The 15,283-nt window shown below is 44.7% G+C and overlaps 1 protein-coding gene across 1 annotated transcript in view; it reads left to right on the top strand.

The window, feature by feature from the left end:
- adad1 (adenosine deaminase domain containing 1 (testis-specific)) overlaps positions 1 to 15,283 on the top strand; it is a 51,537-nt gene that overhangs the window by 7,751 nt on the left and 28,503 nt on the right. Inside the window, exons 3-6 of the mRNA XM_052045098.1 lie at positions 2,464 to 2,652; positions 2,761 to 2,913; positions 8,864 to 8,953; positions 12,149 to 12,274. Coding sequence (XP_051901058.1) covers positions 2,464 to 2,652; positions 2,761 to 2,913; positions 8,864 to 8,953; positions 12,149 to 12,274 — 558 coding nt within the window. The remainder of the gene's footprint in view (positions 1 to 2,463; positions 2,653 to 2,760; positions 2,914 to 8,863; positions 8,954 to 12,148; positions 12,275 to 15,283) is intronic.

Below are 15,283 nucleotides of genomic sequence, written 5' to 3' on the forward strand. Positions count from 1 at the left end.
CATTTATTGGGAATGATGTGCTAATCCAGTAAATTCTTAAAGTTTATGTGCGGCGATAAACAAGGTATGACTTGTATGAAACAAAGATGCCATCATTCAGAGCTTTCTGGAGTTTTTAAACAACTTGGCATAGCTCTTAATCCCTTAAACTTGTTTAGCAATCTGCAGGTTAATAAAGGCAAGTAATTTTATTTTTCGAACAGAATTTGATTTGCTATGTGAACATTGATCTTGCCTTGATGACTCTTATAAGATTACTGAATATGTTGCCCCATTGCATTAATTCATTCTGCGCTTTGCCTTGGAGTATCTTTTCATGTCACGAAGGCTTCTGCTTTCCTTGATGGGGAATATCCAATCCCTCCAGTACAACATTACAAACTTCTCACATTTCCTGCCCAATATTCTCTGAAATTTTAGCTGTTCTCTCTACACGGATATTTCTCTCCAATCTCCTCACTTCAAATCTACTGTCATTATCCCTCCCAGAAAAAATCCATGACAATTGCTACTTTTGTCCTTCCAGAGTTCTTGAATATGTTGTCATCTCACAAATCTGTATCTGATTTTTCTGCTAGTAACTACTCTGACCAAAAGCTGTGTTGAACTGGCCCTTACGAAGATCAGAAAACACTTGCTCTGTCACTGGTTAATTATCCCCTGCCTCGTCCTCCTTAAGGCCCAAATTACACAGTGTCACCACAGTTGAGTAGGCCCTGTTACTTGTGTGACTGATACCAGACTCCCAAAAAAAATCGTCGTCGTGGCTATCCCTCGAGGTCAAGGATGATGGTCTTCGTTCCTTTGATCTATTTACAGGCTCTCAAGTGGCTTATGAGTATTCACCGCTTTCGTGCCAGTTCTTGACTAGGAGCTTCCAGCCATCACATTGCCTGCTCCTGTCGCCCTCCCCCAATCGCCAAAAGACTTGAGAAGTAGCCCACAGAGCGAAGACGTCTGTGCATGTATTTGTTTAACATGTACTTGATGTTGCACTGCAAAAAGCACACGATATTTCACAAATCAACCAACTGATTCCAATGGCATGGAAACCACGACATTTGGAGCTGATGGATTTGTTGCAGCCTTCATAGCAGTTGAGTTCGAAGTAACTTCGTCCACCTGTTCCACCACTGAGGTCTTGCAACAAAAAAACACTTCTGCTCTCTCAGAAGATGTGATCAGGCAGACTGAGGAAAAGATTCAAGAATGTGCTCAACTCTTCTAACTCCTGGAAATCTAGCCAATGAGTGCTCAAAGGAGCATTCAGGATGGTATTGAAAATCTTGAGTCAGTGCATTGGGAACACACAAGCCCAGCGTAACTCTTGGAGTACATCATCTCACAAACTTGCTCATCTGGCACCTTGTTAGTCATGTCCTGCCTTATCTATGCAAGAGTCTGTGGTTCCTACATTGACCTCATCAGGCACCTCAGAACCCGCAGAACTGGAATGGACGCAAGTCATCTTTGATGACATGGGGCTGCCAAAGAAGAACCAATCTTGAACCCACACCAGTATATTACTTCCCTTGCTCCCACATGCTCTAATTTTGTTTAATAAATGCTTATGTGGCATTTTCTTAAAGGCCTGACCTACTGAGAGTTTCCAGCATTTTCTGGGTTTTTTTACTTGCTTTCATAATTCCATGCTGACTAGCCAATGCTAACACCATTCAGGTCTGTCTTACCATGAGTTCTCCATTTTATTTGTTGCTGCTAGTCTGACATGTAATATTAACTTGGCTGCAGTTTACTCCAGCTAAATACTGGGAAGACTGAAACCAATACCTTTGCATTCTACCACAATCTTAGTTCCTCTGATCCATGGCAAATGGTTGAAGCTGAGGCAGATGTTTGCAGCCTTGTGTTGCATGTGTCTGCAAGGTAAGCTTCCAGCCACAGTTCAGTTCTATTCCAAGAATGAACTGTCACTTCAGGTGCTAGTATAGGATGGATGAAGTAACCTTGATACAAGTTAAGAAATGGGCAGTGGAGTTTTTGGTAAGTAGAAGTGGAGAATAGGTTAGTGAGAGAGCACTGGAGTAGTTATGCATAAGGGCAAGAAAGGCACAGAGGAGTGTTTCAGCAGATAAAATGAGACAGAGATGAAGTCAAGCAACGCTACTAGCACCTGAAAAGACAGTACCTCATTTTAAAAATCCTCATTTTTGTTGCTATCTCCATTGCCTTTATCTCTTGTTTCCATTGTTTCTGAACTTCTGTAATCTGCTCCAGCTATACCATCTTTAAGATTTTTAGGCTCTTGTAATTGTGGCCTCTTGGTTATCTCTGGTTTTAATCACGCTACCTTTGGGCACCATGCATAGTGCTCATGTAAGTGCAGGTAGTTGTTGTTCATCTATCGTACCCATGCTTACCAGTAACAATCTCTAAAGGAATATTATGTTTTGATCATAGATTGATTCATTATGCTTTTTACTTGTATTTATGTTTATACAGGTCAGTACCCAAAGTCACAATTTGCTGAATATGCTAAATCACTCCCAAACAGTGCATTACCACCTAAGAAAGTTTCCAAGGAATTTATTGATAAATACAGACGTGGTGAGATTAACCCAGTTTCAGCTTTGCATCAATATGCACAGATGTTGCGAATGCAACTAATTTTGAAAGAAACGGTAGCTACAGGTAAGTGTAAATTATTTTTCTGCAGCAGATGTCTTGCTGCAAAATTATTTTGTCTGTCAAGGGTAGAGTGATTTCCTTCAGCTAAAATTAATAAATTTAACTTTTCAGGCAATGTATTTGGACAATACTTTGCATTCTGTGCTGTGGTTGATGGTGTTGAATATAAAACTGGAATGGGTCAAAATAAGAAAGAAGCAAAAGCCAATGCTGCACAATTAGCTCTTGATGAACTTCTGGATACAGAACTGAACAAAACTTCAAGTAAGTTCCACATTTATGCCCTCTGAAAATCCATGGGAACCTATGGAAATCCAATTGGGTTATATTCATTGGACTCAACTCTGCCAACTGTATAGTTACATCCTTGAAGATTTGCAGTATTGCTTCTGAATTCATGTTCATTCTCCCTTGTGGTAGTATACATTTCCACTGCAATTAATGGTTTTGAATTCTTATGTTCACATTCATTCTGTAATGAATATCAGAGCTAAAACAATAATCCAAAATGTCAGTGGCCTTCAACTGTGGATACTGCACTGAACAGTTTATTAAGCACCTATGGGATTTCTAGCCCAATTAGCATTGGTTTTCTGCCCTTCTGTCAATTTATGCACCGTTAAATATGCGCAGCCTCCAAACTGATGGCCTTAATGTCGATTTCTTTAACCTCTGGTAACCACCACCCCCCCCCCCCCCCGGTCTTCCCTTATTCCTGTGGCTCCCTTCCCCTGCCTTGATGATCTGCCCACCTCTCTCCTCCCCTCACCCATCCTTTATTCCATGATCCACTGCCCTCTCCTTCAACCCTTTGCCTCTTCTACCTATCACCTCTCAGCTTATTACATTTTCTCCTCCTCCCCCACCCACTACATTCTCCCTATCACCTGAACTTACTTATCCCCTGCCTGCGTGTGCTCCTCACCCCCCCTCCCCCCACCCACCCTCCCACCACTTGCTTATTCTGGGTTCTGCCCTCTTCCTTTCCAGTCCTGACGAAGTGTCTCGGCCTGAAACATCAACTGTTTATTTCCCTCTATGGGTGCTGCCTGACCTTCTGAGTTCCTCCAGCACTTTTTGTGTATTGCTCCAGATTCCAGCATCTGCAGTGTTTTTTGTATCTCCATTAATTATAGTTTGTTCTTTTACTTCAATCAGTGCACATCTTGGAAGTTATTTAGTTTCTATATATATTCTAGTCCTTTATAAATCTTTACTTTTGAAAGCTCTGCAATGGTTCTGTAGGTAAATGCACCATTGTTAACACTTTGAGTCATGCTGATTCCTGGGATAACATGTCCCATGTTTGATATGTCAACTGTACCAAATTTTTGTAAAGGATCGTGGCAGCAAAATTGACGTGGCACACGAGAAAAAGTAGGGAGAATAAAATCAACAAACACTTCTGATACTTAGTCAGCAAATCCAGTTGAAAAGGAGCATGGATAGGAAGGGAAAGTGGGCTTGTTTGATTTGTTGTGGTTGAACGATATCCAACATTCATTTTCTGGGCTTGTAAAGAATGGAGATTTTGAGCAGAGGCCAGCTGTCACTTGTGCATTATCATGTAAATTGGAAATCTCAAAGGAGTGATGGTTCTTCCCACGCTGACGTCACACACAGGTCAACTGACCTTCCCGCGCGCGGGCTTTCCCAGCCCAATGCTGGGGAAGAAGGAAGGCCCCGCGCCATCTTGGATCGGAGCCTCTGACAACGTTGCGATGTCGGGAGCTGGTTTGATGCCGGTGCGGTGAGTCACTACATAACCCCACCCCCCCAGAACCAGCAATACCATCACGAAAACCAGAATTAAATAAACTATGACTTGGGTGGACTGCCCTTGCGCCACGCTCGCTGTACCACCATGGGTTGGTCCGAGTCTAAATGAGCCTGCTTCAGCTGGTCAACGTAAACACCTCCTCGCGCCCCCCCAATGTCCAGCACGAACGTAGATCCATTGTTCCTGACGACCCGGAATGGCCCTTCGTACGGCCGTTGCAGCGGTGATCGGTGCGCGCCCCTCCTGATGAAGACAAACTTACGGTCTTGGAGGGAAGTCGGCATATGTGTTGGGACCTGTCCGTGTCACGAGATGGGAATCGGGACCAGGCTTCCAAGCCGCTCGCGCAGCTGGTCGAGCGCCGCGGCAGGTCCTTCCTCTGGCCCCCAAGGGGCTGGTAGGAACTCGCCCAGGACAACCAAGGGCGTTCCGTAGACCATCTCCGCGGACGAGGTATGCAGGTCCTCTTTTGGCGTGGTGCGTATCCCCAGCAGGACCCAGGGGAGTTCATCTACCCAGTTGGGCCCCTTAAGGCAGGCCATGAGTGCCGACTTCAGGTGGCGATGGAACCTCTCCACCAGCCCATTGGATTGCGGGTGATAAGCGGTGGTGAGGTGGATCTGGGAACCCCACAAGTCGGCGATGGCAGACCACAGGCCGGAGGTGAATTGAGCTCCCCTGTCTGAAGTGATACGGGCCGGGACACCAAAACAGGCCACCCAAGTTGACAAAAGGGCCCGTGCGCAGGACTGGGCAGAGGTATCTGCGAGGGGAATGGCTTCAGGCCAGTGGGTAAAATGGTCGACAATCGTGAGGAGGTACCGTGCTCCTCGGGAGACTGGAAGGGGGCCAACCAGGTCGACATGGATATGGTCGAACCTCTGGCGGGTAGGCTGAAAATCCTGCAAGGGGGCCTTGACGTGCTGCTGTACTTTCGAGGTCTGGCAGTGAGTGCAGGACCAGGCCCATTCGGAAACCTGTTTATGCAGGCCATGCCAGACGAACTTGTCTGACACCATGCGGACAGTAGTCCGGATGGATGGGTGTGCAAGGCCTTGGATGGCATCAAACACCCGTCTGCGCCAGGCAGCTGGGACATTGGGGCGGGGTCTACCTGTGGAGATATCGCAGAGCAGGGTGCGCTCACCGGGGCCTACCAGAAGGTCTTGCAGTTGCAGGCCCGAGACTGCGGTTCGATAGCTGGACATCTCCATGTCCGTTCGCTGTGCATCCGCTAAGGCGCCAAAATCCACCCCCTGGGACAAAACCTGGTTGGTGGGCCGTGACAGTGCATCTGCGACCACGTTCTCTTTCCCCGACAGATGGCGGACGTCAGTGGTGAACTCTGAGATGTACGACAAGTGCCGCTGTTGCCATGCTGACCAGGGATCTGAGACCTTGTTGAAAGCGAAGGTCAATGGCTTGTGGTTAGTGAAAGCTGTGAACGGCCTGCCCTCCAAGAAGTAACGGAAGTATCTGATGACCAGGTACAACGCCAACGGCTTGCGGTCCAAGGCGCTATATTTGAGCTCTGGTCGAAGGTGCCTGCTGAAGGATGCCAGTGGTTGCCAATGCCCTTCAATAAGCTGTTCTAGCACGCCTCCGACCGCTGTGCTGGAGGCGTCGACCGTAAGGGCATTCGGGACGTCTGTGCGCAGATGCACCAACATGACCGTGTACACCAAGGCCTGCTTGGTTTTGGCGAACGCGGTGTGAGCCTCTTCCGACCAAACAATGTCCTTGCTTCCGCCTGACAGGAGAGCAAACAACGGGCGCATGATGCGGGCCACAGATGGTATGAACCGGTGATAAAAGTTTACCATACCGAGGAATTCCTGCAGGCCCTTGATGGAGGTGGGTCTGGCAAAATGGCGGATGGCGTCTACCTTCGCTGGCAGGGGTGTGGCGCCGTGTTTGTCGATCCAATGACCCAGGAAATCGATTGTCTCCAGCCCGAATTGGCATTTGGCTGGGTTGATGGTCAGGCCAAAATCCCTCAGGCGAGAAGAGTTGGCGGAGGTGCGTGAAATATTCCTGGCGGCTGTTGCTGGCGATCAAGATGCCGTCAAGGCATATGAAGGCGAAGTCAAGCTCACGCCTGACCGCGTCCATGAGTCGTTGGAAGGACTGAGCAGTGTTCTTGAGACCAAAGGGCATCTGGACGAATTCAAAGAGGCCAAAAGGTGTGATCAACGCCGTCTTCGGAATGTCGTCTGGATGCACCGGGATCTGGTGATACCCGCGGACGAGGTCGACCTTGGGAAAAAATGGACCGCTCATGTAGGTTGGCAGCAAAGTCCTGAATGTGTGGCACGGGGTACCGGTCCGGAGTAGTAATGTCGTTGAGGCATCGGTCATCGCCACAGGGCCGCCAGCCTCCAGCTGCCTTGGGGACCATGTGTAGTGGAGAGGCCCATGGGCTGTCCGACCTGTGGATGATCCGCAGCTCCTCCATTTTTTTGAATTCCTCCGCAAGGCGGAGCTTGTCTGGGTGTAGCCGCTGGGCGCAGGCGTGGAGGGGAGGGCCCTGGGTGGGGATGTGATGCTGGACGCCGTGCTTGGGCAAGGTGGTGGAGAACTGGGTCATTAGTACGGATGGGAACTCTGCCAGGATCCTGGCAAACTTGTTGGTCAACGTTGTGACGGAGTTGAGGTGTGGGGCTGGCAGCTTGGCCTCATCCAACGGGAACGTTTGGAAGGTCCTGGCATGTACCAAACGCTTACCCCACACGTCAACCAGCAGACGGTTGGTACAAAGGAAGTCTGCCCCAAGGAGTGGTTGCATGACGGCAGCCAGGATGAACCTCCAAGTAAAGTTGCAGGTGCCAAACTGGAGGTGTACCAACCGAGTGCCAAAGGTCTGAATGGCGCTGCCGTTGGCTCTGAGGGTGGGTCCTGGCCATCAGCGGCGGCTGGCTCTGGCGTTTCCTGGAAACCTGCATGGTGGCCGGCATCTGCGGGTGTTAGTGCCCCACTGCTGGTGGTAGAAACACCATTGGTCGGTCAGTGTCTCAGACCTGGTGGCGGGTGGGGAGCGTTCGATCGCCGGGTCTGGGCCGCTGGGTACGTGGCATGGCAACGCGCTCAACGGACGCCCCGCTCTCCTTTTTCGCTGGCCAAAGGACATCTGCCAGGGCGGCCACCTTCCGGGGTTCACTGAAATTGGCATCCGCCAGGAGCAGGTGGATGTTGTCGGGTAACTGCTCCAGGAGGATCTGCTCAAACAGCAGGCAGGGTTTATGCCCGTCTGCCAGAGCCAACATCTCATTCATGGGCGCGGAGGGTCTGTCGCCCAACCCATCGAGGTGGAGTAGGCGGGAGGCTCGTTCACGTCGGGAAAGGCCAAAAGTCTCGAGGAGGAGGGTCTTGAACTTATCGTACTTCTCCTCCTCCAGGGGCGCCTGGATGAAATCCTCGACCTGGGCGGCGGTGTCTTGGTCGAGGGTGCCCACCACGTAATAGTACTTGGTGTCATCCCTGGTGATCTGGCGAACCTGGAACTGGGCCTCGGCCTGGTCAAACCAGACACTGGGCCGGAGGGTCCAGAAGGTGGGCAGTTTAAGGGCTACTGCCTGTACCTCTTGCTGTGCAGACATCGTGGGTCCAAACATGTTTGGGCCCGTCGGGGTCACCAATGTAGCGGCTAGCTACACACTACGAAATGAAGGCACAGAGTTGCTGGTTTCGAAATCAGAGGTCGAATGCCGACCGGGGCGTGGTGCGCCTTTAATAGCCAAAAACTTCCCGTGCTGACGTCACGCGCAGGTCACCTGACTTTCCCGCACGGGGACTTTCCCAGCCCAACGCTGGGGAAGAAGGAGGGCCCCGCGCCATCTTGGATCGGGGCCTCCGACGACGTCGTGATGTCGGGAGCCGGTTCGATGCCGGTGCGGTGAGTCGCTACACTAGATTGATTTGTTTCATCATTTTGGTCATGTTTTTTTTCCCTCTTTAAAATACTTGGTGTATACCAAGCACAATTTGGATTAAATAGGAGAAGCTTAATACAAACAACAGAAATAATTTTATAAGAAGAACTTTCATGCATTATAGTTCACCATCACAGCATATTTTAACTTTTTTCCCCTTATGGTTTCATTGCATTTTTTTTGGCAGAAAAATTATCCTTAGGAGTTTCTTTTGCCTTTTATGCATTTTGGCTGATTTTAAACCCAAGTGAAAATCTTCCAGATTAATTAATTTGAAATTAAGTCCTGAAATAAGGAAGCTGCCACAATGCTTATTGCATTTGATGTGTGGAAAAGAAGCTCCTTTTAACTCTTGCAACTTGTATTGGATCATTTGGTTGCTTTTTGATACAATGCTAAGGACAGGAAGTACCTGAAAGATGAGCAAATGCAGCTAGTTGTGATGGTGCTGATTTCAAGGATAAACCTAATTGTTCACAGCAATATTTTCAACACTTACTTTCAGCTTCGTGTCCTGTTGCAATACCTGCTGAACGAAGAGCAATAGCTGCATCAAGTCTGTCTTCAAGAAATCAGCCATCAAAGCTGAGTTATGGTGAGAATACAGTAACTTTCCATAGCTCGGGATGAATATAGTTTGAGCAGAACAGCTGATGTTCTCATATTAGGTTGTCATCCAGATATAAAATACACTCATTCAAAAATGGTGTGGATTCTGTTGCCAAAAAATTTGTTTACTCGTAAATAAAAGCATGAATCCTGGACATCATATTTAACCTAATTAATGAACATTTTTTCCCCAAGGAAAGCTACACAGCATTAATAAGTGAAATGTCACTGCTTGGAAATGTCTCACTACGTTCTTTTCACCTTGATAGTTTACCAGTTTCTAAATTTGAGTAAGTGTTAGAAGAATTGCCAAACATAAAACTAATGAGATTTTTCTTTTGCCAATGCCTGTTAGGACAGAATAATGCATAGTATGATAGATCAGTAAAACTATTTAGATGTAGGCTATTATAAAGTCTGAGTCGATCTTGCATACACCGAAGGTAAGTTGTTTATTGTCCTGCTGTGTTCCTATTGGCACCTAGTACAGAATAGTTTTGGCAGAAATTTGGATCCAGATCCCTTGGGTCCTGATGCAAGGTCTTGGCCTGAAACATTGACTGTTCATTTCCCTCCATAGATGCTGTCTGACCTGCTGAGCTCCTCCAGCTTTTTGTATGCGTTGCTGGGGAAAACGTTGCTGCAGACTTCTAGGTTTTTGTTTCTTGCCCTAATATTTAGTGTAATTTGTTAAAATGGTTAAGGTTTTAAACTTTTATAACCAAATAGAAATACAGAAGAAGGCTATTCACCTTATAGCATATGTGTTAATTGGAAAAAGAGCTATCCAGCGTAATCTCACTTTCCAGCACTTAATCAATAGCCCAGCTGGTCACTGTTCTTCTCGCACACATCTCAGGACTTGTGATGAGAGTTTTGTTTTCAAGCAGTGAGTTCCAAACCCCAGTTATCTCTGGGTAAAAATAAAATGTTCTCATCTCCCCTCCAGTCTCCTGCCAATTATATTAAATTGACTCCCCCCCCCCCCCCCCCCCCCCCCCGGATGTTTCTACGTGGACTTTAGTGAGGTACTTGACAAGGTCCTGTGTAGTGGTATGGTCAAAAAGGTTAGAGTCCATGGAATCCAAGGCAAGCTGGCAAACTGGTTCTAAATTTGGATTAGTGATGGGCAGAGAGTAGTGGTGGAGGGTTGCTTTTCTGATTGGAAGTCTGTGAACAATAGTATACCACAAGGAATGGTGCTCCGACCCTTGATGTTTGTGATGTACATTAATGTGATGTGAATGCAGGAGATATGATTCATAAGGTTGCAGATGACACAAAAATGTGTGTTTGTACATAGCTAGGAAGGGTTGTCATAGGTACAGCATGATCAGCTGAAAAGTTGGGAGGAGCAATGGTAAATGGAATTTAATCCTGATAAGTGTTAAGTGATGCATTTTGGAAGATCAAATAAGGATAGGGTATACGATGTAAATGGTAGGACCCTTGGGGTTGCTGATGAACAGGGACTTTGACAGAGGTTCATAGATCCCTGAAAGTGGCAGCACAGATAGGGTGATGAAGAAGGCATGTAGGTTGTTTTAGCTGTGAATATAAGAGCAAGGATATCATGTGCTGGTAGCTGCACTATAGGAAAGATGTGATTGCACTGGAGACGGTACAGAGAAAATTCGCTGGGATGTTACCTGAATTGAAGCATTTCATTTATAAGGAGAAATTGGCTGGTTGGTTCTTCCTGGAGCAGAGGAGGCTAAGGAGTGACCTGGTAGAGGTGTATAAAATTGAGGAGGGAATAAAAAGGGTAGATAGTAAGTGTCTTTTACCAGGGTGGAGGTGTTTTAAAAACAATAGGACATTGGTATAAGGTGAGAGTTAGGAGGCTTGGAGGGATTCTGAGGAGAAACTTTTTCCACACTGAGAGTGGTTAGAATCTGAGGATGTGGTAGATCTAGGTGCTCTCTCAACATTTTAAGAAGCATCTAGTGAAGGCAAAGAAGGCTACAGACCAAATGCTGGTAAATTGGATGAATACAATGGTCAGTATGGACATGGTGGGCCAAAGGGCCTATTTCTATCCTGTCCAGCTCTCTGAATACTTATTTGGAGGTTGGGGGGTGGGTGGGGGCAGTCAGTGATAAGCAGGAGGATTTTTTTCCCCCATACTTAATCTATTGAATATTGGGATATTGAAATCACACAGGCGCACTCCCAACTGATTGTGTATCTCTGGTTTGCCTCCCTAGTAATTATGGAGGAGTCTACTGATGGGTTTGATCATGTGAATAGGATTATGTTAGATTTTGCTCTACTAGTCTGAGAGAAAACTTTCTTGATTTTTGGCACAGTCTGGGAAGTTAGTGAGAAATACTTTGCAAAGCTTACTTTGCTGGATGTGCCTTTGTCATGTTGGAATCCAGTGTTGTTATTGTATCCTTTTGTAGTGATTTGGATACAATTGATTTGCTTACTAGGTCATTTCATAGGGTAACTCTGAGTCAATCACATTGCTGAGAGTTGGGAATCAGACTAGGAAACGATGGTAGGTTTTCTTACCTAAGGAACACTAATGAACAATAGGGCTTTGATAATCCATTACTTTCACAATGACTGTTATGGATGCTAACTCTATCCCATATATATTTAATTGAATTTAAATTCTCATTTGTTGAAGTCATGTCTCTGTGTCATTAATCTAGGCCTCTGTATCTGGTAGCATTATGTTTTGTTACCACGTTCTAGTAGTACCATGTACCACTAGTTTAACAGCTAGTAGAAGTGATATTTCATTTTAAAATATCTTTTGTTTTCATTTTCTTTGAATAAAAATTCCTCCTCTTTTAAACAATATTAATTCCATTTCTTTTTCAGCCCTTTTGCAGAACAGATTTTAAATTCTTTTGGTCTTTTCCCATCAATTTTAAGACCAGGTCCACTGGCATCTTTGAATTATTTTTTGTTCCGTCACCTGCTTACAGTGGTGAAAACTGGTTACTAACTGAGTCTTGATAATGATATGGGAAATATAAATAAAGGGAAGTTACCTTTCCTATGTCCTCATTGATCTGGTTAATATTTATGGTTTCATTTTTCCTCTGCACTAATTTACCAAGTTACTCTTGGTTTGAGGTCATATTTTGCAACAATAATTTTATTTCAATTTAATATTTAGATAAATTATTATTTTCTCAACATACATTACACTTTCAACATCTTATAGAAGGAAGAAATTCGTATTACAAAGCTGTTTCCATAGCCTGCAGAGACGTGTTCGACAAGCTGACTGCTAACCTCCCTGAATACCAGAACTGCAGTAGCTCTTTGGCTGCTTTTGTGGTTGAAAGACGTAAGTATAGTACAAATGAAATTTAAAAACTTGTCAGTCATAGAAATGTCCACTTGCCTGCAAGAGCTTAGCAAGAAAGGAAAACAAAGTGCTGGGAAAAACCCAGTAAGTCAGGCAGAACCTCAGTAGGTCAATGTTTTGGGTCTCCGATGTTGACTGTTTCTCTTTCCACAGATGCTGCCTGACCTGAGTTTTCCAGTATTTTCTGTTTTTTGTTTTAATTTGAAGCATTTTTTTTACAGATACAGAAGAGGTGGGGTAAATTCTGTACTGCCAGGTGATAATATTATCACAAGCCTCCAACCAGTGGTGTCAATGATATTCATTCACTACATGGCATTGGTGAGGTGGAAGATCGGGAAATGGATATTATCTATTTCTGTTGCTATTTAAGGGTATAAAGGACTTGAAAGTGCACTCTGGCTGCAGGAGGAACTGCAAAACATGAGAAGAGAATCTCAACAAAAGAATTTGTGCTGGACTGGCAGATTATGGTCTTGTGTTCCTAAATCCTGGATTGTTCATAATGCGGTCATTAGAAAGAAAAGATTCATTCTCCAGCAAAGCAATAACTTGAAAAGGATGGGTAAAGTAGTTCAAAGCTGGATTTTGGTTCTCTTCAAAAGTTCTGTTAAACTGCAAAATATTAAGTAACTCACCAGAGTTAAGGTAATAAAATATTTTTATCCACTACTACTCTCACAACTCTATTTCTTCCTTCCAATCACTGCAAGTCTTTCAAAACTCTCGTGGTCTGTCCATCTCTAACCTTCCTGCACTTCTTGATATCCCTGGCACACAGCATACCAGAATGACCATGACATGCAAGTTCTTTGAACTCCTCAGAAGGCTCTCAGTAACTCGTTTACTACATTCTTGAAGTTGAACAGGAATCTGCCAGGAGAGGAAGAAGTGCCCATCCTTACACCCCACAGCAGTTTTCTTTTTGTGATTGAAATTCTGCTCTCCCAATGAAAAATATGTTAACCCTTGATTCTTTCAGTGTAGATGCTCCCACAGTGCTGCTGAGAATGGAGTTCCAGGAGATAGATCCACTGACGATGAAGGAACTGAGATACATCTCCAAGTTGAGATGCTGTGTGACTTTAAATCATAAACATTTATCATGGACTCCAAATCTCTGTACTGGTCCAAAAAGAGTGACCCAACCCAATCTCACCTTCCAGCACTTGGTCAATAGCCCTGCAGGTTATGGCTCCTCAAATGCATGTTTAAGTTTTTTTTTTGGAAGGTCATGAGGGTTTCTTCCTCTACTACTCTTTCAGGCAATGAGTTCCAAATCCTTGTTGCTCTCGGTGAAAATTTTGTCCCCGTCTCCCCTCCAGTCCTTCTACCTATTTTTTTTTATATCAGTGCCACCTGGCTTTTGATCCTTGACTGAGGAAAATAGATTTGATGTATTCCAAACCTTCCATAATTTCGACACCTTACTTAAGTCTCTTTTCACCCTCTTCTGTTCCAATGAAAATAACCCTAGCGTATCCAATCTTTCTTCATGCCTGCAATTTTCCAGTCCTGGCAATGTCTCTTTTCTACATCCTGCAGTAGAATCAGATCTTTCCTGTTAAGTGGTGACCAGAATTATGTTCGTACTTGAGCTGTGGTCAGCTAATGTTGTATACATTTCAAACATCACCTCCCTGTTCTTCTATCCTGTGCCTCAACTAATAGAGGATAGCATCCAGTATGGCTTTATAACTATATTGACCTTTACAGAAAGCTTTAAGGATCTGTGCTCACATCCTTCCTTCTGTTCTTCCGCACCACTCCACATCCTCCTGCTTATTGTATATTCCTTTACCACCTTGCACCATTTCAAAAATGTTACCTCACTCATCTGGATTAAATTCCATTTGCCATTTTTCTGCCCAACTGACTAGACCATCTGTTTTCCTTCACTTTAAAGCTTTCCATTATCAACTACATGGTTAGTTCTTGGATCACCTGCGTACTACTCCATCATACTCTTCATAAGTTAGTCTGAATCTTTAATGTATATTACAAAAAAAATCAAGGGAGTGAGCACTGAGCCCTGTGGAACTCCAATTATAGCAGTGCTCCAATTACAAAAATACTCATCAACTTCTTGCTTCTTCCCACTGAGAAAGTTACAGATCTGATTTGCTACTTGCCATTCGATGGCTTGGATTTTACTCTTTCAACCAGCTTGTTTTGTGAGATGTTGGTCTGATCTGTGATTGACTTGATGAAAAGTGCGTGAAAGATCATGGAAATGCTGTAACAGATTTATCCCCTCCCTCTAAACAAAGTCATTAGAGGCGAATGAAATCAGACAAGACATGAAAAGTTTATATGGAAGTTAAAGTTACCAAGTTGAGAATGTGCTCAATGCAAAGTGTTTGGAGTGGGAAATAGTAAAGGTATCCTGATGAGACCTTTGGCATAAGTTATTGGGAATTTTGAAGGGAAAATGAGATATTCTTGAAGGGGATGAGAGCAGACCAAGATATGACTTCGTGTAATCATCTATTTCTACCCCTACATCAGTTCGTCTACAGTTGTCAAAACGTGGATTCTGCCCTTCATATTACAGTGGACGTGATTTGGTTGCATGACAAATCAAACAAAACACTGAAAGCAACATTAGCTGCCATACACAATTTTTCTTTTGATTTCATTAAAAACCTTCAGCTCTTACCTTTATGCTTTGTAAACCCTTTATGGGCTGTGATAGGCTGTTTAAAGAGGAAGATTGCAAACCCAACACCAAGCTCATGGTTTACTGAGCAGTATTATGCTAGTACTGGGATTTATTGATGGCTTACAGTAGACACCTCAAATCACTGGAGAACTACTACTAATGCTGTCTTTGCAAAATACTCCAAAAAAAAAACTGGCAATAGCAACATCTTTTCCCAACCAAATATCTGCAGTTTTGAGGCTTTAACTACACTTGAGCAACTCCAATGCACGCCACATCATCTACATGCTTGACTACAGACTCCTGAAACAAGCAATCTACTTCAA

Source organism: Pristis pectinata, chromosome 2 (assembly GCF_009764475.1).
Source record: "Pristis pectinata isolate sPriPec2 chromosome 2, sPriPec2.1.pri, whole genome shotgun sequence".
In the NCBI taxonomy this organism is placed as follows: domain Eukaryota; kingdom Metazoa; phylum Chordata; class Chondrichthyes; order Rhinopristiformes; family Pristidae; genus Pristis; species Pristis pectinata.